The sequence below is a fragment of the Harpegnathos saltator genome, unplaced genomic scaffold, assembly GCF_003227715.2.
Source record: "Harpegnathos saltator strain DR-91 unplaced genomic scaffold, Hsal_v8.6 scaffold114, whole genome shotgun sequence".
NCBI lineage: Eukaryota > Metazoa > Arthropoda > Insecta > Hymenoptera > Formicidae > Harpegnathos > Harpegnathos saltator.
This window is the reverse complement of record NW_020229889.1, coordinates 673,098-696,795: the sequence shown is the minus strand read 5'-3', so window position 1 is coordinate 696,795 and position 23,698 is coordinate 673,098. Positions and strand designations below refer to the sequence as shown.

At 50.3% G+C, this 23,698-nt stretch overlaps 1 protein-coding gene across 2 annotated transcripts; it reads right to left on the bottom strand.

Moving 5' to 3' along the window:
• Positions 1 to 177: 177 nt before the first annotated feature.
• On the bottom strand, positions 178 to 23,244 carry LOC105191843 (aquaporin AQPAn.G). 2 transcript variants are annotated; one of them, XM_011155526.3, is made up of 5 exons: positions 23,032 to 23,244; positions 21,565 to 21,691; positions 12,930 to 13,123; positions 2,027 to 2,170; positions 178 to 979 (listed from the first exon to the last, which is right to left on the bottom strand). In XM_011155526.3, exons 1-5 carry the CDS (start codon positions 23,134 to 23,136, stop codon positions 581 to 583), a joined length of 969 nt encoding a protein of 322 aa, XP_011153828.1. In that variant the 5' UTR covers positions 23,137 to 23,244; the 3' UTR covers positions 178 to 580. The 2 variants fall into 2 exon arrangements, with proteins under 2 accessions (XP_011153828.1, XP_011153829.1); XM_011155527.3 differs by lacking the exons at positions 21,565 to 21,691; positions 23,032 to 23,244 and adding an exon at positions 14,624 to 15,548.
• Positions 23,245 to 23,698: the final 454 nt, after the last annotated feature.

Below are 23,698 nucleotides of genomic sequence, written 5' to 3'. Positions count from 1 at the left end.
GGGAACGCACGCGTGAGAGCCAGCTAGTTCACTACAATGCTATAGAGTGACAGTGTAAGAGTTTATCGATTAACATGAATGTCGATATTACTCGAAGAAGCTGAAAAGCGGAAGAGAGAAACGAGAGAAAAGTTCGTACACAGGCAGGATAAAAGTACACACACGCACAGTGCAATGATGACAAAATATAATTATATTTGTTAATGCCAGCATTTGTGTCGTTTGTACGCGAGATACGTTGTAAACTACTTATTCTGTTTTAGACAATACTAAATTGCTAAATAATACATCCGATCGCTACGAGGAGGGCTACTTTAAGTACGATATATACAAAACTCAGGAGAGGACGGTGTACAAAACAACGGATGTAAAATTTGCACCGAGAATGTCGCGTCGACCAACGCGATCGAATTATGACGATCACGCCGATTATACGCTAACCGAAGTCTTATTCGTCCACGCGTTTCAGAAAGATATCCCTAATTTTAAGTTCCTTAATTAAAAAGAGAGGTAGAGACCTCTCTCGTCTCGTCCTTGGCGGATTTCATCTTTACGGAGCCGGAACCGGGATGTTATCCTCCTAGAAGTCGTAGGACGCCTCGTCGTCGTCCTTGTTGGACCTCAGACCCATCCTGTAGACGCCACCGGCCACGCAACCGCCGGCGATCGGACCCACCCAGTAGATCCAGACGTTCCTGAAGTGGCCGTCAATCACGGCAGGACCCAGAGTCCTCGCGGGGTTCATGCTGCTGCCCGTGAACGGCACCGCCGCCATGTGGGCCGCCGAGATCGTCAGGCCGATCGCCAAAGGGGCCCAGCCCCTCGTGTCGGTACGCTTCGGGTCTGTGACCGCATGCACCACCAGTACCAGCAGGAACGTGATAATCGCCTCCATTATGATGCCTTGGGTGACCGTCACGTCGGGTCCCAGCATGGTGGCGCCCATGCCGTACGACTTTTGCGCCTCCGGCATCATCAGCTGCAACGAGACACGATGACTCGCTTGGAAATTCGACGGAGAAGTCTCGACGATCTCACTCACAAGCGGGGAATGCAAGGGGAAATGCGTAGTCGAATCTTACGGAGTTAAGATCGTCTTATATAAGTTTGTCTTTTCAGATGGAGAGATTCCACAGCAACAATAGATCCGGATTTTCTATTGTTGAACTGGCTGCGCGTTACTTCTCGCGCTAATTCTCCTCACGTCTTTTCTCCAAGTCTCGTATATCTATCCTTGTTTTCATTTTCTTTTTAATTTCTTCGTAATTACCGAAAGCGTGTAGTTCGGCAGTCTAGTGAAACAATTCATGCAGTTCGGCCGAAGGTGAACTTAAGACTACGCTCTTAAACACGAGGATGAATATGAGCCATGAATATGAATCGGTGTCTCGAAAAGCGCCGCTGTTCCGATGTTTTAATGCTTTTTTTTTCTCTCCCCGAATCCCGCAATAGAGTGAGTCGTGGTGCAAGAATAGAAGCGGCAAATCGCGGCTTCTCTCCATCTTGGCAAGGCGGTATTCTAAACGACACGTACGCGAAGCGGCGGCGCGCACGTGCGAGAATGCGCGCGCGATCCGTCCAGCCGAGCGCGACCAGTCTCTCTCTCTCTCTCTCTCTCTCTCGCTCTCTGATGTAATCTGGTGTGCGTGTGCTGCACGACCGATGAAGCCCCGGATCTCGAGGAGAGTAAACCTTGACCTTGCGCAACGGCGATTTAATTGATACGGGCGGACGGCACTTTTGCGAGCCGCGCCGCGCCGCGCCGCCCAGCAAAATGACAGGCTATCAACGATCAATTTCACGCTTCGGCCGGACAATCATTACGATTACCTGTAAGCAGCGCGAGCGTTCTTAAATGAATACGTCCAACACACGACGACCGTCAAACGAGAGCGCGTTTCATCAATTATGCAACACGGCCAATCGCCAGGCAATTAAAAAGAAAGAAAAGGGACAAGGTTTTCGTCTCTGCGAAGCTGCGACTTTTCTAAATTACGACGGATTCCCCTCGAGATTGCTCGCATACCTTGAGAACCGCGGAGCCCGCGATGGCGCCGCAACATTGGCAGACCACGTAACTGATGGCTTTGAGGAACGTGCAGTTTCCGCTGACCAGCAAGCCGAACGACACAGCCGGATTCACGTGGCAGCCGGAAATCGGTCCTAAAGCCTGAAATACGAGGATCGAATATGATTGACAATTCGATTTGACAATAGAAATGAGAATCTTTTCTGCGGATAGGGTTGCCAAAAACGTCCAGATTTCAGTCGGACAGTCCGCATTTTATCGTCATATAAAACATGCCAGGTTATTAAATATTCCCTATCTATTGATATATTTCTCAAAAAAATGCTCTTTTACAAATTATATTTCTAGTGCTTTTTCTTTAAACGTTTGCCTGGACTTCTCAATTTTCAAATCTGACAAGTCTGTACCTGCGCCTGCGCCTGCACCTGCACCTGCACCTGTACATTATTGCGAGGCCGCGATTATCGTCGCGTATTCGCCGTATCGTAATTAGAAGCGACCTCGACCGAGCTTGGGGCGAAAAACCGGGGAAAGAAATTCAGAACATTTCTAAGTTTCCCCTTTTTCGCAATCGGGAGCCGGCCGCTCGTCGCGGACGGACGAGGCCGCGGATTTCTCGGATTTATCTCGAACGATTTCCTAACGAGCAGAGTCCGCGATCTTTTGACAATCTCGCCGGCGGTGCGTGAACGCCTGCTTGTAATTCCCCCTGCGTACCCGCCGTGTAATTACGCAGATCGCACGAACGATTCTCAGAGACCATTTCGCGAGCACGTCCGACTCTCCCCGTCGGATAGGCGGATGAACAGTTCGTTTACCGCAGAAACGCCCCTGAGAGGAACTCACGCGCATATCTCACAAATGTCAACTTACGCAATACGTATGAGCGCGCGCGACGCCAGAGGGTTACATTAAATTTAATTAATATTTAAATATGGTGATCACACTCGCGCGTGTTAAAATCGCGCGGCTAAAATCGAGCACAGACATTGATAAAAGTAGAAAATAATGATGAGTCAATGACTGAATTTTTAAGAATCAACTCTAACCGACACACTCGCGCGCCTTTCTGTGCGCGTGAGAGAGAGAGAGAGAGAGAGAGAGAGATTTAATTAATTTATTTAACAACATATACCGATAACCGTTCTCCTCGAGCAAGAGGAGAGAGAGAGAGAGAGAGAGAGAGAGAAAGAGAGAGGGAGAAACAAACGACACGAGTTCGACAATCTTCTTCTCTCGTGTCCGCATAAATAGAGCCTTCCTCCCGATCGTCCGGATTGCGATCCGGTATGCGGGACATCGCAGACTCGGCGGCGTCGTCCGTATCGTCTAGGTCCGACAACTCAGAGCTCGATCGGGCCCCGATGGACACGACGGGCCCGGCGCGGCCCAGTTCTCATGCACGCCGGCAAGGTCTCGGCTCGCCGCAGGCGATCGGCACACATATGCGTCGACCAGGATTACGCAAGCGACTTCTCTCTTTTCTCTACTCCCTTTATCTCCTTTCTATCTCTGTCTCTCCCTCTCTCCTTTTCTCTCTCTCTCTCTCTCTCTCACTCTCGAATCTCATCCCCCGCCCCCGTTCGCGCCGTCTGCTGTCGCCCGCGAGCTGATTGCTCGCGATCCTGTCTGCGGTGATTAGCGCTTCCCGCCGCGAGCGCGGTAATTTATAATTCCGATCGTGTGTGGTATTCCGAATATTATCCTATTATTTAATTGATATTCATATACAATATTTCTCCTCCGGAGACGAGGTCCCGTCTTGGCACGAACGGAGAGGGGGGGGGGAGGCGGCAGGGAGTGAGATCGACGGGCGAGGAATGGGTCCTTTGGATTCTACAAAGAAAGATCGTCACAGCCAGGACTCGATAGCGCGAGTCAGTCGCAACGACGGTCGCGATCTCGCGACCGGTTGTCCGGCTGTCCGGATGAAACGCAAATTCCCCGCGACCGTCCGTGCACCTCGGTTCAATCTTTAATTGACACGTGCTCGCGACACGTCGACGGGCCTGTTCGTACTGAACGTACAAGAGCACACGCGCGCCTCGAAAGAGGAGAGTTATGCCACTTTCCGCGACTCATCGGGGCCTTGCCTTGGCGCAATCTCTCGTTCCGAGAAAAGCAATAAACGGGCCCCCGGCGAGAGCCATGCGGCGTGCGAAATATGCGCGTATCTCGGCGGAGCCCTGAAACACCGTCGCGGCCCGTTTCGGGCCCTATCTCACGGCGTTCGAGTGAAATTACTCTTCGAGCCCTCGGCTCGAAGAGTAATTTCACTCGAACGTGTGCTCGCGCGCTTCATCTCGCTCTCTTCAGTTTCCCGGTCTCGAGGAAAATCTGCGGGAGAAATGAGACGGTTCTCATTTCAGGGTAGTTTCTCGTGTTAATCTCTGCCTAAGAGTGAAAACGTGAAAAGTGCGGTCTCGCGCGGACTCAACGATGAAGACGTCATTTTCACACGTGAAACTTGTCACTTTTCACAGGGCTTCCGTCCCTGGAATAAAGTTACCCGATCGATTGATTCCAGGTCTATACGTCGAATAATGTCGTTGGAAAGGATGAAAAGCCGTCGCAGGAGTCTTACGCGCGCGTCCCTCGCGGACGTCTCGCCTCCTCGGAGCTTTGAGGCGGGAGAGAGACTGGATGGATAATGAAATTAATCTCATCGACGTCCGCTCTCGCCGCTCGTAGATCGTAGATTCTCGAATTATCCCGCGGTTTCGCGCCCTCGGGGCCTTGCGACCCACAGCCTGCGGCTACGTACACGCTACCGCAGGAGTGCAAAGCGCGCAGGATCGGACTGAAAGGGAATAATCATTGACCGAGGATCATTATAAGAAGCGTACAACGAGAGTGCAATGAGTAATGCGAGACAAAGTGGAAGAAAGAGACCGAGAGAGAGAGAGAGAGAGAGAGAGAGAGAGAGAGGGAGAGAAATCCGGGATCAATCTTAATGTCCGCTCGTTTCTCTCCCGCGACGCATCAAATATTTTTCTGTTTCCCCGTCGAGTACGCGAGTGAAGCGCGCAAAGTGACAAGGATAACGCAGCGAGAAAGGAGAGATAGAGAGAGTCGGATAAAATTAAAAGGCGGCAGAATGCGAGACGGAATTGGAGCGAAGCGCGTTCCGACGCGACGGCGCGGCCCGGCTCGGCGCTCCGATTTACCGGCAATAAATGAGATCCGATCCTGAGGACGCACGTTCGCCACGGCACACGTGCCGCGCTCCTTTTTCGCGCGAACAGTGAGCAGCGCACGTGTGACGCGCGCGCGCGCAGCACGTTGCTGAAACTTCACTTCGAATTAGCGTGGCGAGGCAGCGGGCGGGCAGGTGCAACAACGCGGAGAATCTCGTCCGTCCGCGACGTCGTCCTAGAATGACGACGCGCGAGCGACGCTCGGCGAGAAGTCGGTCGCCTTGAATCATTCCTCTGTTTTAGGCGAATCTTCTCCGTCGTCGTCGTCGTCGTCGTCGTCTCCGCCGGGTCGTCTCTGCGGCCGCCGACTCGCTCTCTAGTTTCGGCGGCGCGCTAAAACCGCGATAAACCGCGATACTCTCTCCGAGCGAGATGCGGAGTCGAGTGAAGTAATTCCTTTTCCTCCGCTAGGCCGCCCACACGCGTGCTTTGTTTTCGTTTCTAGAATTAGGTAGAAGCGATAACGAAACGGCATAAAGTTGTTTCTGTTTCGACACTGTCGCTCACTTTCGACGCGTTAATGACTCGCTGAGCCCGCTATTGACGTGCGAAAACACACAACTATCGCGAAACAATCGCGGATGATAGCGTGCGCAATCGAGGAAGAGACAGAGACAGAGACAGAGACAGAGAGAGAGAGAGAGAGAGAGAGAGAGAGGGACGACATTGAGAGACTATTTCATATCGATATCAGATGAGAAGGGTCGAAGAGAAGAGGAGAGACAGAGGGCGGTCCGCCGTTAACGAGATGCGTGCGGCCGAAGATGCAAATTACGCGCCTCTCTTTCTTCAAGACAGACTGCCACCGCCGCTGAGCGTTAAATACGACGCGCGGGCATGAAATAATGGGCCACGCCATTGTCGGCAATTACCATACCAGGTATCTGCGCTCCGTTCCGTTACAAATTCGTATACGCCATCCTGTGGCGACAGACGGGCGGCGGACGCAGGATCCGGAGTGACACCCTCAGCGGACGGCTCCTGCGTCACTGCGTGTGATCTTGGTTGCTACGGTATGTCACGGTAAATAATGATGTAGCGTGATGATCGTATTTGTTTTACGTTGAGAGCAGCGTACTGCGAACCGATCGTTTGGTTGGTTATTCGTCACAATGGAGACTGATAATTATTGATGATCGTTAAGATCATCGTTACGAACTGACTGAAAAGTTGTGAATTACTCGACGATTAAATTGGACGAAATTTAAGTTAAGTTAATTGAGTTGGAAGAAACTTAATCTCTTTGTAGATCTGTCACAAGTTTGTCGAGCAGTGATTCTGATTGTAAATTTCATTTCGTCTTCAATCGATTTTATTCGATTATACATATACACAATGGAGGCGCTAAAGTCACGATAATTTTGAATTATTCGGAAATCGAAGTTAATCTCTCTGTAGATCTGTCACAAGTTTATTTAGTAGAGTGATTCTCATTGTGAATTTCTCTCCACACAAGCACAAACGCGTCCGCGATTGAATAACTCGAGGATGCATACACGGGTCCGACAGGGGTATCGGGCCCATCAATCTCCATCTCTTAGAGACTTATCCTTTTCACTGCGGACCTGCGTGTAGACATAATTGGGCTGCGTGACGCACACGAGAGCTGCAAGGCGTAGGACAATGATCTTTCGCCCGTGGGCCTCGCGTTGCGTAACACAGCGCCGCGCGCACAAGGGAGCGGCCCCTCTCAGGCCCCGAAAAGGCCCCCAGCAAGATGACTCTAACGTTTGCCGAAGGATATGCGCCGTTCTTTTGCTGTGGAACGGATTTTATCGTGAATAGATCTCATGCTGGATACCCTCCGCTCGTTGCTCCACGAGATCTCCTTTCTCTCTCTCTCTCTCTCTCTCTCTCTCTCTCTCTCTCATATTTTCCACTTTATTACGTCACACATGGCGAACCTGTCACAACTCTGCTTTCACGATTTTATCTTCATCTTTAATTTGTGTATGATTTTGAATATCAATTCCCCCCATGGGTGCGCTATTCTCGCGGACAACACTCGCGTCATTTTCTCACGTAAAATTTGCAGCAGCACGTAAAATTTGAGGAAACTTTGCGAGCTCCAGAATCGCCGAAAGAGCGGAAAGAGGAATGATGTAAGCTCCTCCTCAGCTCAGCAGAGAGAAAATGAAGCATCGAAACTTAAGTGTCGAAAGCCTTGGCCCGGCCTAAAATCAATATTGGCGAGAGAGCGCGCGCGTTCTCCATGCAAATTCTCGCGAAAGAAAACAATGCAGCCGCGCAGCACCACGGCACATATTGCACAAAACGGAGGGAAGCAGAATCGAGCGCGAGAAACGTCCGTGTCGGCATCGAGAGGAGCATTCTCCTCGCGGTGAAGCGAATAGCGGTCGTCCGACGAGTCGACGATTAACAAGAGACTCTTAGGAATCCGCGATTACGCGATCAACGCGTGCGTTAAATATTTGAAGGGAAAGAAAGCGCCCTTTCGTTCTGTTCAATTTCCCTTCCGATATTTCAAATTCTCGCGGCCTAGAGAAATGTTGAATTTTTTTACGAGTTTACGAAGTAGGAGTGGTCGTTACCATGTCCGTAGTAGGGATTTGTGTTTGTCTCTTTGCTGAATTCCTTTTATTCCTTCATTCTCCTATTCCTCCATCTCTAAGGAGAGCGACTCGTCGGCGCACGCGCGCTCTCGCGTCTGCGTCATGGCATGTGCATAAAGACCGATGATTCACGGGCGCGGGAATATCAATTTGTCTCGGAGAGCTTCTAGAATCTCTCTCATACTCTCTCGTTTACCGATGCAGCGGCCAATGTTTTGAGTCACTGTTGCTGCATCTGACGTTGCGCAAGCGAGCACCTTCTCGCCGCTCGCGCATACTGAAGTGCGGTCACGCATTTGCGTATAATACGGAGCGAGATACGGTTGCGATTTGCATTCGGAACAGGATCGACTGTGACTCTGCACATCTGTGCGTCTCCTTCTTTTTCTCTCTCTCTCTCTCTCTCTCTCTCTCTCTCTCTCTCGCTGTCTCTCTCGCTGTCTCTTTCACTCTCACCGGTACTTCTTCCCGTTCTCGTCGTTCTCGCCGCCCTCATCCTCTTCCTTTACGCCGCGATATCCCGACCTTTTTTTTCCCCTTTTAACACCGTAATTCTTGGTCGGCGTACGGGAGAAAGATGACGAAGTACAAGGATGAGGAATGGTCGCGCTGCACGAAGTTGCGAGTGCACAGAGGGGATTTTAATATAATAACGCTTGCGCAAGCCACAATCGCAACAATCGCGAGCTGCTCCTTTTTGTCTTTGGGCTCCTCTCTCGCGAAGCGGGCGCACGTCTCCGGGCCTAAAACTCGAGACGCGTCACAAATCGTTGAATTTTCTGGACATGAGACTTCAGTTTAAGCTGACGTTAATGCTGATCTCGATCGAACATTTGTCCCTTTTAATTGCCCAAGCCTCAATCAAAGTCTCTAATCAATGTCTGATTTTGATCGAAGAATCGAGAATCGATCGCGTGCAAAGAATCCCGACCGACGCTCCAATTGCAAACGGAAAATTCCAACTAGTATCTCACGATTAGACGTTTAGATTTAAGGGACGAACAATTCAAGAGAGAAAATACTTAACGTGTATGTTGTATCTGTTGATGATTCTCGAATGATTCTCGGCAATAACAACAAACAAAGGAGGAGGAGACAGAAAGAGAGAGAGAGAGAGAGAGAGAGAGAGAGAGAGAGAGAGAGAGAGAGAGACGAGCGCGTCGCGAGGTTACACGATTTTAATCGTGGCGAATCGCGTGTTTCGCAAGCTAATGAAAAGTGCGACGTTGCGCTTTTTACCGGGCCTGCATCTCGGGAATGCCCGTGTTGCACACGGAGGAGTACGCTCTTCGTATTTATCAAGCTCGACGAAACGCTCGACGAACTTTCGTACAGGAGGACACCAAGGACACACTTAAATCACGATTAATTACGCTCAAGTACCTCGTTAATTATCTCGCGGCGCACGACGGCGACAATTCGTTTGTCTCGTGTCCCACCAATACTGAAATACGTACAGTACTAAAGTCAACAGACGCAGAATCGCAGTGAGAGAAGCGGTGCGGAACAACAATGAGGATAACGATGCGCGATAACGATGCGGATTTCTGTACCTTTTGTCTCCTCCTTTGTGACTAATCAATTAATCTCGAGTCCCTAATAGCGAAGCTCGTCACTCAAGCGACGATTTATTGCGGCGACGAGTGCGGCTGGCGCGCAATCAAGGCGCCACGAGAGAGACCCCTCTCGACGCGCACTAGATCCGCGATAATTACCCGACAATTATTTCATCTAGATAAACACAGAGAGACGACACACATACGCACGCGGCATGCCTGCCACAGTGCGGTGTCTCTCAAATATTTTTTCAGCGTCGCTCAATACCTCGGTGTGTCTGTTGGAGAATTCCCGCCGGCGCGGCGCGGAGGAGTCTCACCTCTTCATTAACGGCAGCTTTCTTACTGAGCGACGGCCACTTGTACAAATTCGTACCGCTCTATCTAGAGATACTCGATCTAGAAATTTATTATCGTTACTAATATCAGCCGGGACGAGAGCCGGATCGACGAGGCCATCGATGAGAGGTGTAAGGCCGAACGGAACGGCGAGCGGAAGAGAGATTCTCCATTTCCGCTCGACCGACAGCTCGCTGTCCGGTCCGAGGTAAGGCAGACGGTAAGGCAGACGGTAACGAAGAAGGTAGAAAAGAAAAAGGAACCGTGTGGATTCTGGAGCACCCTGTAGACACTCGCATCCGCGCCGCGGGCTGTCGGAAAGTGAAGTGAAGTATCAAAAGGGCGACGCACACGGAATAAGAGTGTGCTGCTCCGGCGGCGCGGAGCTCTCGAGTAGGTTGTCAGAGCCTTCGGGGCAGAATTGCACCATCTCCGGACAGAGTTAGACCCCCTTGGGCGAACCGGCGGCCTTATTTACCCTTCCACGGCGGGCCCGTTCGCGCGAGCGGGCCCACACGCGAATGCGTGTCCGCCTGCGTGCGCGCGCGCGCGCGCGCGTACACCTGTGTATGTGTGTGTGTGTGTGTGTGCACGCGCGCTTCAATTAAAATCGTCGTATGTCGTCGTGGCTAAGCCGAAGTTTGTGCGCTTTCGATCTCATTTCTCGGGAGAGACGGGAACATCGATCCCGAGTCAGAGTCTCGAATTCCGAATTCGAGGTCGAGACTGCCCGCGGGAATGTCGGGAAATGCCCCGAAACGAGCGAGAAACGTCTCGCTGGAAAATTTACAACTGTCAATTGCAGGCAGGACTCCGTTGATTTATTTGTCCATTCGAGAAGAGACGAGTCGAGACGAGACGGAGTACGTAACGTGCGAACATGAGATTCGACCGCGCGATGTCGATTTATTTCGGGCTTCCCACGCCGAGGATTGCGACAATCCTCGGAAATGTCCTCGCCGGACGGCGCAGCCGTACGCATCCTCGCGCGATCGTCGCGCAGGCTCTGATTGATATAAGGAGGCTGCTCGAGTGTTCTCCACAAATCGACGCCGACGTTCGCCGAAAGTTCGCGTGTCGACAGCGCGCTATAAATTGTTTCGAGGACGAGGTCAGCCCCGCGAATTCGAAAGGACGAGCCGGGCGGGATTTAAAAAGATGATCCTCGCTCTTTTCTCGTCTATCCAGCTTCAGTGTCTTCACTCGCGACTAACGATCCCGCGTCGCCCGAGTATCCGCCACCGCGTCGCAACAGATCCGCGAGATCAGTCGACAGAGAGAAATTGGCGGCGAGAAACTTTCCGAGGACCTTTCCCCGCGCGGGCTTCCCGACCCTCCGCGAAACGGAGGAACGACCGACGGGATGCGCGCAAAATCGAAGACGATTACGTAGATAAAATCGGGAGAAGCTCTCCCGCTTCTCGATTTTGCGATTTCGCAACGAGGCAATTCAGACGATCGACGCTGATAAGGATTGATCACGCCGCGAATGGCGTCGTTGCTATCGATACTGTGCGAACGGATACACCCGGGACGTCTCTCTCTCTCTCTCTCTCTCTCTCTCTCTCTCTCTCTCTCTCTCTCTCTCTCTCTCTCTCTCTCTCTCTCTCTCTCTCTCACTTCAATCGAGCAGCGATTGAAGATTGCCTGCTTCGCTTGCCGGCGTCGCTCGACGTTATCTCATCTTCGGCCGCTAGCGAGCCTCTCCGGAACGGCAAGAAATTCGCATTGAAATCGCACAACCGGTGTTTCGTACGAGCGGAGATTCTCGCAAGAGAGCAGTTTCGCCGCGACGAAAAAATTTCGTCGCAACACGCCGGGCGCGATCGCGTTTCGGGTTCCGAATGAAATCTCGGCTCAATCAGCGGCAAAACAACATAACCAGACTTCCTTCCTCGGCAGATTGTTCCGCCGCTGTCGTTATTTTCTCCGTGAAATGTTGACCGATCGCTCTTACGCAACACGCCTTGTCGTTCGGATTGTACGGCGATAAATCAAGACCGCGGCCGGTTGATTCCCGACGAGGAAAAAGCTCGATTCACGGAACGAGAGTGAGAGAGCGATTAGGCTGATCGGCTTGACTCGCGAAATTTTAGCCGAGTGAATGGAGCCCCCCACTCTGTCTCTGTCTCGATCCCGAGACGCAGAGTGTTCGAATAAAAAACCGCGTGCACGGCTTGCGGTTCTTGCCACGGCTCTTGCCATGTACTTCCACCTGAATGCTTGGAACGACACGTACTGGCGATACGAAAAATCCGCTTGGACTATCGCTCGCGAATGAACTCCCCAGCTACATTGTTCGCTAAGAACGTCAGCGACGAAATATTCGCTGCAACTGTTATCGCGATTACGACATCGCTATAAAAGGGGCGATAAAACGTGCGCGAGGTAGCCGCGCTACCTGCTATAAAACACGCGAAACACCGCATGGAATTTATCTCATTGTTGTTATTTCGCGGCCGCGAAGGCAAATGCAGCAGCGCAATTTCGGCTTGAATTCGAGAATGCGAGACTTCGAGATGCGCGAACGCGCGATCGTTCCGCTTCGCACGACCTCGTCGTAGAGCAGGCTCGCGTCAGCCAGATGTTATTTACAAGAAGCCGAGAGACGACCCAGCCGTATGTTAAATAATAATTATTAATCGCGATGCGCACGACAACGCATGATGGCGACGTCGGCGATACACACGCACGTGCGTTTTTTCTTCGCGTGCATGCAAATCTCGCAGAGTGAACGATCGTCGAGATATGGCTAGAGGATAATACCGCGAAAACCTTTAAGCCGCCGTTTCCAAAACTTCTTCCAGATCTTCTTATAAAGCGGGAAGTTCTCGCGTCGTGCCGCGTCGTTTTTTAATCGTCGTTGAATTCGCCGGCGCGTCCGCTCACGATGTGTGTCTTCGCATCGCGGATTAATTATAGCGTCTGAATTCTAATTGCCTTTTAATGGAGAACGTTGTTTTTGTCACACGCGCGTCGTCGCACGCGCGAGACGCGGTATGAGAGGCGTAGTGGGACACAAAAAGAAGAAGTAAAAGAGAAAGAAGACACGACACGTCGCTCGCGGCGTATCCCGCCGGATTTTACGCCTCGCCGAGCCGAGACGAGTGCGTTTCGTTCCGCAGAAAATTGTCCGTTTCTCGCGGAGAATCGCGGCTCCCGTTCGTTCATTTCGCACGCATGCGCATGCAGCACACATGCGTGCGTCGGTTCGCGATTCCGCGACTCGGCTCACCTGCGCCAAGCTCGCTACCGCGAGGCCGAAGGTGAACGCGATGTGCACGACGGTCGGCGGCGTCGTCGCCACCCACGTGATGCAGGAGGCGCATCCTATGAGGACCAGCAGGAACGTGCCCAGGGTTTCGGCGAACAGCATCACCAGAAAGTCCAGCTTGGTGACCTCCTCCAGGCCGACGAACTCCTTCACGCCTGCGAGAGAACGAGATGCGAATTATTTTCGGACAAATTGACCGGACGCGCCTCGCGACGGACTTCAGTTGAGATCTTTCGTTCTCTCGTGACACGCGACTCGTGTGTTTTCCTGTAGGAAAGCCGCATAATTTTTTCTTTTCAACTCCTAAATACAGCAATCTGTCTCATTTAAGGACATTTAACAACAACGTTTATCGATGTGTAATTTAGTCTTGCCTGGTGAGGAATCCAGATGATTCTAAGATAATATCTTGAGGGACTTTATGCTCTCCAATCGCATAAATTTGGACCGTAATCTGTCGATCTGACGTATGTACGAACCTTCGTAATCCGTCAACTCACGACCTACGTAACCAGATCGACGACAAGAGATTGGACAGATGGATCTAATTTATTAGATAATCTCTTAATCTAATAGATTAAACGGTCATGTAATGATCAAACCAGTTGAAGTGGGATGAGGGCAAACAAGAGAGAATGTTTATCGTGCTCTGATCAAGATATCAGAGCCACGGACACAACACATGCCCGAGTGGCGTCTCGTCGCGAGCGCGGCGAAGCGAAGGATACACCGAGTGTGTAGACTCGTGATGAAAAAGCGCCGCTGGTAAATGCGGCAGGCGAATAAAACGCACGAAAACAGTCCAAGATAAATTGGCCGCCAATTGGCCGTGAATTGGCGACCGTTCTTTCGTTTTAGAGAGCGTTGAGCGCCGCTGCTTTCTGCCAAATGATACACGCGGCCGATAACGCGATGATCCGGCCGTTAATACATGCTCAAACACTACGCTGAAATCCACTCCGCGGAAATGTTCCATTTTGCAGTTCGATTTCGGCAATTCTCCAGTGTTCGATCGCGCCGGGGTTCGATGCCGACCGAGCGACGACGGAATCTTCCACATTTGCATTCTCCGTTCCGCGACACCTGCTACGCGCCGGCGGTGTTCTGGATCGTGACAGGAGCGGAACCGCGCGCAGTTTACCCGTGTAATTTACTATTCTGTCAATAAGCGACGCGCATCTTCGTTCACATGCATCGTCACGAGCGACGCTACCTTGAATTCCTCCGTCCGCCGTAGCGCCGCGCGTTAATCGACCGTCCTCCTTCAAACACACACGCGCGCACGTGCTTGAAAGAAAGAGAAAAAAGAGAGAACAAGATGTCCGCGTCTTATCTTCTGGGGACGATCTTATGTAAAGTAGAAAAACATCGGCACGAATGACGTTTAGTCCTGTTTAGTTCGCCGCCGGTACGAAAATGGGAACGATATTTTCTTCCTGCTTTATGCAAATCGCCCGCGACGGTTCGCACGAGCATCGCGATGACGACGCATTCTTAACGAGTTCTAGCCGAGACACATTCCTCGTCTCTCTCCTCGTCTTCGCTATCCCCCGACCCCACGATCGTCTGACGAACCACTCACATCGGTCTCCCGAGACTCTCTTCAAGTTCCTCTTCAACGTTCGACGCTTGACTTTCCCTTTCACAACACGTACCTTTCCACGGTTTGCTCATGATCGTTCCTCGATCACCACCCCCGCGTGCGGGTCCTCCTACGACCTTCTCGAGCGAGTGGACGTTCTCCGCGACGAAGAGTGGTTGAAACTCACACTCGCGACGGTCGCTACAGCGGGAAATCGCCTCCTGGAGGAAACTCGCCTTCGAGAGATTCGCCCTCGCCGAACGAACTCACGCAAAGACTTGTCTTGGTTGGACCCTGCGAGCCGCGGAGGAGGCTGATACGGCGGGTGGTCGGCGAACTAGCGAGCTAGCGAAACGACACGGAGCGGTCTGCTCACGAGAGCACAGCTGAAGAGACAGCACGCAAAGAGGAGGACCACCGCTTCCTGCCGGAGTGATGACTACCACGTGTGAGAGAGAGACTTTCCGGGCGATCGAGTGCGCGACGTGCGCGAGTTTCGCCTTCATATATCGCTGTTCTCCGAGTTCGCGCGCGCGTGTGTGTTTGGTCCTCCCCCTGCCGAGGTCTCCTCGGGATCTCCCACCGCGCGAGCGGGCGTCGTGGTCCACTCGCTCGAAAGCCTATTGAGGAAAGAAGAAGAAGAGGAGGTGAGCTCGCTCGCGGGGTACGTAGGCACATGCGTGCCTGCGTGAGGTACGCGCTCTCGATCCGGACCAGGCCAGGATGTAAGGCTCCGCTGCCGCGATGTCCTTGACACACGCGTCGGAGGTTAACGTGAACCTCTCTTTTTTTCTATGTTTATTCAACGTCGGCGATTTAGGAGTCCCCCGGCGAGAGGAGGGCTGAGCAGTGTGTGAGTCGGATACAACCGACAATTATGGTGAGCGAGGAGTGAGCGGAATTTTTGCGGAGGAGCGTAAAATTGACGGCGCGGCTTTTCAGCCTGAGAGACCGTGAAAAGTTAATGCTGAATTTTCTCTAAGATTCCGTACACAGGCCGAGAGTACTGTAGTAAAAAGAATTACGGAGAGTAAAATTATATCCCTTTTTGTAATATTCTTTATAAAGCTAGAGCTATATAGTATCGATACTATATAGTATGTATTATTACAAGAGTAATAAATAAAACAAAAAGAGGAAAACGACAAAACATTCAAGCGATCAAATATTGCACGCTAAAAAAATCAACGCAATCATATATCTTTGAGATATTTTCAAACAAATGTGGGGCCCGAGAGATTACTTACCAACATTTTGCTGTGATTTTTGCTTACAATATTTTTTTTCCATCCATATCATTATATTATACAATATCACACAGTTTCTCAATAGTTGGTTCTTTGAAACGCGCGCGCGCGTGCACGCATGCGTGTGCATGTCGACCAGGTGGAAACTGCAGTCCTTCGCTCTCTGTCGAAAAGCGTTTCATGCATGTCGGATTTATATCGCATGTAAATTCTGTTTGCTCTCTCTCTCTCTCTCTCTCTCTCTCTCTCTCTCTCTCTCTCTCTCTCTCGCGGTTCCATCGATCGATTATCATAATTGAGGCTACACTGTTTTCCGAAAGGCGATCGATCGACTGCTGCCGCGACGGGACGTGTAACACGTGTCACACACGGTGGTAGGTGGAATACCACCACCACCCGTGCAGCAAGTGCCGCGGCGCGTAACGAGGATCCGCGTGCGCGTTGCGAGTGCGTGTTTTGGTGGCCGATGATGCAACGGCGTCTCGATGTGCGTGTGTACAGCGCTATTCACAAGTACGATTTAAAGGAGAGACCACTTGCGACTTGTAATCTTTGTATCGCGATATATGCAACGTCCGTTTTCTCTCTCTCTCTCTCTCTCTCTCTCTCTCTCTCTCTCTCTCTCTCTCTCTCTCTCTCCGCTTGAAAACCACACGAGGAACGAAGATTGATTGAATGAAACAACAAACAAATGACAACGCGTCCTCGTTGAGAACGGAATTTCCGTTTCTCGTGAGCCAGATTCGGTTCCTCCAAGCCGAGCCGACGATTCCATTCACTTCGAACGATCGGTTCGTTCATCGCGTCGCGTCGCGTCGCGTCGCGTCGCATCGAACAATCTTTCCTCTCCATGTGTGATTACGAAATCTACAGGGAGCACACAAATGTTCTCACAACCCTGGACTGCGAAGGCGAGCGACACACACACACACACACACGTGCGCGCGCGTGCGCGCGAATTTTATCCAAATAAATATTCAATATAACTTAGACACCACCGACAGTCCCTCGAGCCAGGAATTCTTCTGCCACCTGTCTCCTCCGTGAAGCCGAATGAATACATGAAATTAAAGTTGGAGGACACTCCGCATACACCGCGTGCCTGAAAATAAATAATCGCACGGCACGTTCTCCTTACGACCTCACCGAAAGCAAACACGCCGGAAGATATGCGGACGCAGTGGTTTATCAACCGGCGCGTTATCAAACGTTTGTCCATGCTAACCGCGGCAAATGTCGCGGCCGACCGCCGAGAATCCCGCGGGCCCCGACAGAGAACGAGACACTGTAACGAGCTACGACAGTAATTAAACGCCATTAATTGGGTCGTTACGCGGCCGTTACGAGGCGAAGCCGTAAATAGCTTCCGCAATTAGCGCCGCACCGATGCTGCGCGTTCTCGAGTCGGCCGCGATGCTCGGCCGGACTCGGAATAATTACATCTCCGTTGCTTACATACGTAACTCGCGCGATGAAAGATCGCGCGACTCACACACGCTAACTCGCGTGTTACATCTCTCGCATAGATCGCGGCTGCGCCGCGATTGCGATAACAGCCGATACATACTTTAATGATATGTCGTGCAATATCGCGCAAACGGAGTGAAGCCGCGCGCGCGCTGGCGATTACAGGCGGGCACTTGCGCTGAAATTCCTCTTATCGGCGGCCTGTAAAGCGGTTGTAATGGAAAATGCGTGCGAGCGCATTCCCGCATTGCGAGTCGCGAGCGTGTTACTTTGACACGCACGAGCGTGCACTTGCGGCTGCTTTCTCGGTCGCTTTGACTCACGTGATGTGTGATACGTTTAAGCGTGTTAAATGCCGTGTTGAAACGAATTAAACGATTGAAAACGACGAGAAACGTAAGAGAAAGAAAGAGAGCAATTAATTACACGTGTCAAAATAACGCACTCGATTTCGCAGCACACACTCGGAATCAAATTCGCTCTTGCCGCTGCCGTTAATTTCTTATTGCTTCGTTGCAAACTTTCCCGAGAGGGAGAGTAAGAAGGGGAGGAAGGGGGAAAGGGAGATCGCCCGATCGATTCATGGTGTCAGACTTATTTCTGGTTTCAATTGGCGCGACGAGGGGAGAGGGAAACAAAAGGCGTATTTCGTCGCAGTAATTAGACCGAATTACTCGATTGTAGTAATACTTAAACGGAGTCAATGGCTTAAATGGAGTTCAATGTAATATTGAATCGCGCGAATGTGTCGATCTCGAGATCGATCAGAGCGATATTCTGCGCGGATTAATGGCCCGTCCGAAAGCCGATGAGAGAAGGAACAATGCGGGAGGCCCACGCGAGGCGCGGCTCGTCAATTCCGAAGGATCTTAATGCGCGAATTATCTCTCTTATCGATTATCGATTAACGAACCATTTTTCACTCGTTATCGTCCCACCGCGCCGCTGAGAAAAAGTTGGCGACCCGAGCGGATTGATTTGTCGTGCCGACGCGATCGCATTGATAGATTAACGCTGTACGATACGCGAGCACCAGATCGCCCGGACGCGAACCTAACGAATACATATCGCGGAGAGCAAGTATTCCCGAGAGGGATCTTTACCGAAATATTTAGCAACTCGTCCGGACGAACGGCCGGATTCACCGTGCGAAATTAGGCGGACAGGCGGAATTAGGTATACAGAGATCCTCCGAAGCGATACGGCGAAGGACGAACACGCACGCGCGCTTCCGGGCAGCGGAAAAACGAGCGGCTTTACGTAATTCGCATTAGCGAGCGCGAGAATTCGCAGGATCGGGGAAAATTACTTGGACGTAAAGTCGCACCGCCGGCGAAGTACATTGTTTGCCGCTTTGATGACCGCCGCGGTGAATCGCGGACGAATCGCGATCGAAGAGCGATTTTATGTGTTAGATCTCGCTGTTCGATATTGCGCGTCGCCTTCGTACAAAACCTTCGTGACAGAACTGGACTTCGGGACAGAACGCCGAAGCGAATTAATATGGAACCGGCTGAATCGTCGGCTCTATCGACTTAGATTCTGACACAATAAAAAATGACGAGCCGCAGATAATCGTTAAGCACTTGGTGAGCGAGTCAATTATTCATGATTTACGGTAAATCATCGAGCCCGTGAATAAATTATGTCGCGCGTTCCACGGCTCGCGATAATAAACGAAGGTAAAGTATCGCGTGGTGGATATCGCGAGACGAAATCTATATAATTGCAACGAGTTTTACGGTTCCGAAAGCCCCGCGTTTGCCGGGGCTTTCGACTTCGACCCTTGACACTGGAAGTGCCGAAGGAAAGTCAAAGTAACTTCTCAGCAATTCCTTATAAAAGACACTCGGACTCTTGGTGACTATGCATTTTGTGTTTTTAATTGGCATCGGATAAAAACCAACAAAAATAAGTAAATATTTATCCTTGCGCTACACATCTTTCAAACATTAGTCTTTCGACTGTTTCCGTCGAAAACGTCGATCGTTGCTGGTTTCAATGTTGTAATGGCGGATCCCTCTAGTTTCGTATACGCGATGCTGTAGAGAATGATATAAGACGCCTTTGAGAGGTGAGAATTTCTTACGAGAGAAACTATACTGTTGCTCCTCGTGCGCAATATTTCGCGCGCGTAAACGTCGCGGAAATTTTAAATTTTAATTTCGGGCGAGAATGGCCACCCAATTAATCTCCTCATCTCTCTTCGCCTCACAATAAATGCATAAAACCTGATTGCGCCACGGCGCTAATATCGCGCGTTCTCGGAAGGCTCGTAAAAAAAAGAAATTAATTCCGCAAGGAAATCGCGCGCGAGCGTTGGCGACAATGAAACACAAATATCGCGGCAAAGACCGACGGATTGTTTATCCGTAAGTCTTGCTTGATGTACTTCTCGTTCGCACTGGAACGTAACGTTTCAGAAAGAACGGAATTCCGCATCTTTGAGGAAGCATCCTGCCGGTAAATATTCCAGGAATACTCCTGTCGGTCGCTTAGATAATTAATAGCCGAGACGACGAGAAGAAGGATGACGATAAGACGGAGATGTTATTGATATGTCATTAAGAACGCATCTCTTCCGTGCCAAAGGAAGAATCGACGCGCGTAAAAACACATCATTAAGCGGATGACGCATTATCGCGACGATAATCAAAATCGTTAGGGGAGGCAATTTTTCAAACGCATAACATTAACGACCGATGCTAATCGCACGGAAGCCAACACCGACTGCTAGTTGAGAAGGTAGTAATTGTCGATGAATAGAAAATGAGGCACGCCAACACGACGGAATGCAGAATATTCTGTCCATCTCTGGCGACTCGTCACTTCTGTTCAAGAATCTCGCACGAAACGAGATTCTATTTCGTGTAAACGTCTATTATATTTATATTGGGAAAGCTGCCAGGCGAGTAAAAAGATAATGCAAATATAAGCGAATAAAGTCTACGGAGGGAGCTTGTATTTCTACGCGCGAAAATAATTTCGAATTATTTCGAATATCAAAATATTAATCTGACGCAGCATCTGATTTCTCGTCTGGGAGAAACACTTTTCAATGAAAAAGAATAAAGACTCACTCAGAGAGAAACGGCGCCTTTCGGAAAAGGTGCGGAAAATTTAAAGAATTCACACTGAGCTACGTCGAAAAATTCTCGAGCACGATCCTCAAATTCTCCGCGTTCCTCCTGCGAGCGGCGAGCAGGTCGCGATCTATCGAGAGAGATTTAAAGCGTTGTATAATGAAACACACATGGTTGTAGTTTCGCTTGTCTGTCGATAAGATAGGGATTTATTGCGGCTGTGTAATCAACGATAGCATTTGAGATTTTATTGTTAAAATCTCTTATGTGAAATTTTGCTCTCGCTCTCGCTCTCGCTCTCTCTCTCTCTCTCTCTCTCTCTCTCTCTCTCTCTCTCTCTTCCACTCTTGTAAAAATCATATCCATCGGAAAATTCTTTTGCGCTTGAAATCTCTACGTGCTTCAAGCTCGTTTAATATCATCGTTTAAAAATGTTGCCAGAGGTTCAGATTGTAGTGCGCTGTCGTTTACGCAGAATTTGCATCATATAATTTCTCATCTGACACTTAAAGATCATTCCGTCATCGATCGCGAGATAATTGATTAAACGGAAAATTTCCGTGCGATTCTTTTCTCAGCAACACGTCGTACGATACGTTGTTCAGCGTTTGTATGTAATTACGTAACAATTTGCAGCAATGCGTTTATATAAATACAGAGTGAAACAACGCCGTAACATTTTGCAGGACGCAAAGATGCAAGACGCCACTAGCAGAAAAACGTTTTCCTGTTTGTTTTTGCGTTCCGTTGTGATATGCATTTACACGCAAAATCAATTCAATTCAAGGAACGTGAGAATGATAAATGATAGAATTTTCCGGTGAACACCGCGACCAAGTTCCACTTCCCTTTTAATTGTTAGTCATTAAACTGACAAGTCATCCGTAAATTTCTGTTTATTGAAAATCGTAGAATTGTGTGCGCGCCAGGATCTAGACTAGAATATAAAATTTTGCAATCTCTTGGCAGTTGGTGCCATTCAATTTCTAATTCGCACAATCTTGTAATTTATATATCGGTCGTTTGCATGTGCCCCTTGTTTATCTCGTTCACGTCGCAATAATTCAGTCCTAAATGGCCAGTGAAATTTTCTATCGGACGAATCGTATATCGTGTATCTTTCGGATGGTCATATTTTCTGTGCGATAAAATATAGGCGAAGCAAACCCGAAAACCGCAGGAAGGAATTAATTTTAAATTATCGTACTAGAACTTACGCCGATATCGTTCCATATCGTACTCTCCCTCTTCTTTAGCCGTCATCGCCGATGCGTGACGCTGTGCTCGTTCATTTTCTACGTATCCTTCGGGGAACACCGTCGACACGTTCATCCCACCAGGTTTCTGAAACCGCAACATTTTATTATCGGGCGATTATCAGCCCGCAATGTCCTTGATAACCCTTGAGTCAGCCGAGTATTTCCAGAGTGCCTCTTTTGTTTCTTCACTTCAGAATGGAAGAAAGAAAATCGAACGGCAACGATCTCCCGACGAATCTCACCAACGATAGACGCGCTCTCCGCGGTGCAACTGCATTCTTTATCAACGTCGCTATCATGTTAGAGCAGTTGCTAATTCGTCGTCCTAAATTCATCGTATTAGCGCCTCAACCTCGTCTTGCGTCGAAAGATCCGACGAAGGCGGATCGAAGGGCTTCTTAACACCGATTGAAACCTGAGTCTATAAAAATGGCGAAATTAACGGCACGTCTATAAAGTAAAATTCATCCCGCGTAATAACGAGACTAAAAAGCGGACGCAAAGCTAGCTTTTTATATTATGTTCCTGAGGTATCCATTTTATTATACTCCATTTTATTGTTGCAAAAATAATATATGCTCGGCTGGCTCATTAGTTGACTAGTGACAATCTAGTTGCATATCTAAACTCTCTCTCTCCCTCTCTCTCTCTCTCTCTCTCTCTCTCTCTCTCTCTCTCTCTCTCTCTCTCTCCTTTTCTCTCTATCTCTCATAGTTTCGTCTCTACCGTCCTTTCGGCAGGATCACGAAGCGAAAGACCCCGAGATTTTACATAAACGCGTAAATCTCGGGGATTGCATAAATCGTATCGAACATTTGCATAAATGCCTGCCACGCGCGGACGCTCCCTGGACTTATTTTATAATTTTGGCTGCGGACTCGGGCCGAATAAGTCCTGAATATCACGACATAAATTCTGACTCACGTCTCACAGGCGCACGACGATAAGACGCCTTATATCGCCTGTTATCGCCGCATCATAATTACCTCGGCTGTGCCGTCATAGTCCGCGAGAGCGACGCAAACAGAGGACGACAACGTAGGGCTTATCTTTCGTTCGCGAGCGAGCAGGTAGAATCGCGCACGGGTGGATTTGCGATAATAAAAACTAACAATGCTTTCGTTTCTTCGTCATGCGAAGAGCGCCGTGATTTACGCCTTCTCTCTCGGCGCCTTCTCAGCGCCAATTTCAAGCAGCCAATTTCAAGCGTGCGCGCCGAGGAAACCGACGAGAGCGAGAGCGCGATTCAAAATCACCCCATGATCAGATCCGAGAGTCAGCCCTTGAGCCCGGACAGCCACACTTTCACCACCGTCTCCACCACTGACCACCCTCGATCCATCCTTCCTTACAACTCGACGAAAGAAGAGACGAAAGAAGAGAGCTTCTCTCGGAGAAGCCGCGCGGTAAGAAAAAAAAGTTCACCTTCGGGCGACGATTCAGGCCGAATCTCTTGGTGGCCGAGTTGAAGATGAGGAACTCGCGCCACAGGTTGAGGTAGGAGGGTTTCTCGTCGCCGGGACGCTGCATCCCCCGGCTGCCAGGCTCTGCCACGGGCGATCTACGAGCAACCCACAACCACCGCCACCGCCGCCGCTACCGCCGCCACCGGCGGCCGGCCATCCACCCCACCACGAAAGCTCCAGCTGAGTCCGGCAGCGACGATCGCGGTCGAGACTACCTCGTGACGATCGACGGCTGACCACTGCGGAGGATATCGTGATTCTCGACGCCGACGATCCACCCTGACACCCCCAGCTGGCGGTGGTGGTGGTGGTGGTGGTCGCGGTGCAGTCGGCAATGGTGCACTCGATGGACCTTGACAGCGACCTCGTGTCCACGTTGCGTGACACGCTCTGCTTGCGATGTTTCGGTTGCATCGGCTGCGTCGTCGTCCTCGTCGTCGACGTTGCAACTGCGATCAATCGCGCCGCTAAGCTGGAGGAGGAGTTGAATTTTGGAAAAAAGAAAGTAGCAACCGAACGGGCTACGCCCGTCATGCTGGAAACTGAGGGTTGTCTCAACTTGCAAATTTCACTGTCGATTGTTTCCGCTTTTTAAAGCGTTCTTTTGTAACGCACTTCTTCGTTGC

Bases quoted from the DNA above. Each gene is read 5' to 3' on its own strand.
- LOC105191843 (XM_011155526.3), bottom strand. From the start codon at position 23,136: ATGCAGCGTCCCGGCGACGAGAAACCCTCCTACCTCAACCTGTGGCGC. The intron at 2,171-12,929 runs GTGAGCCGAGTC...CTCGTATTTCAG, and splicing joins CGGTAGCGAGCTTGGCGCAG to GCTTTAGGACCGATTTCCGG. The intron at 980-2,026 runs GTATGCGAGCAA...GTCTCGTTGCAG, and splicing joins CGGGCTCCGCGGTTCTCAAG to CTGATGATGCCGGAGGCGCA.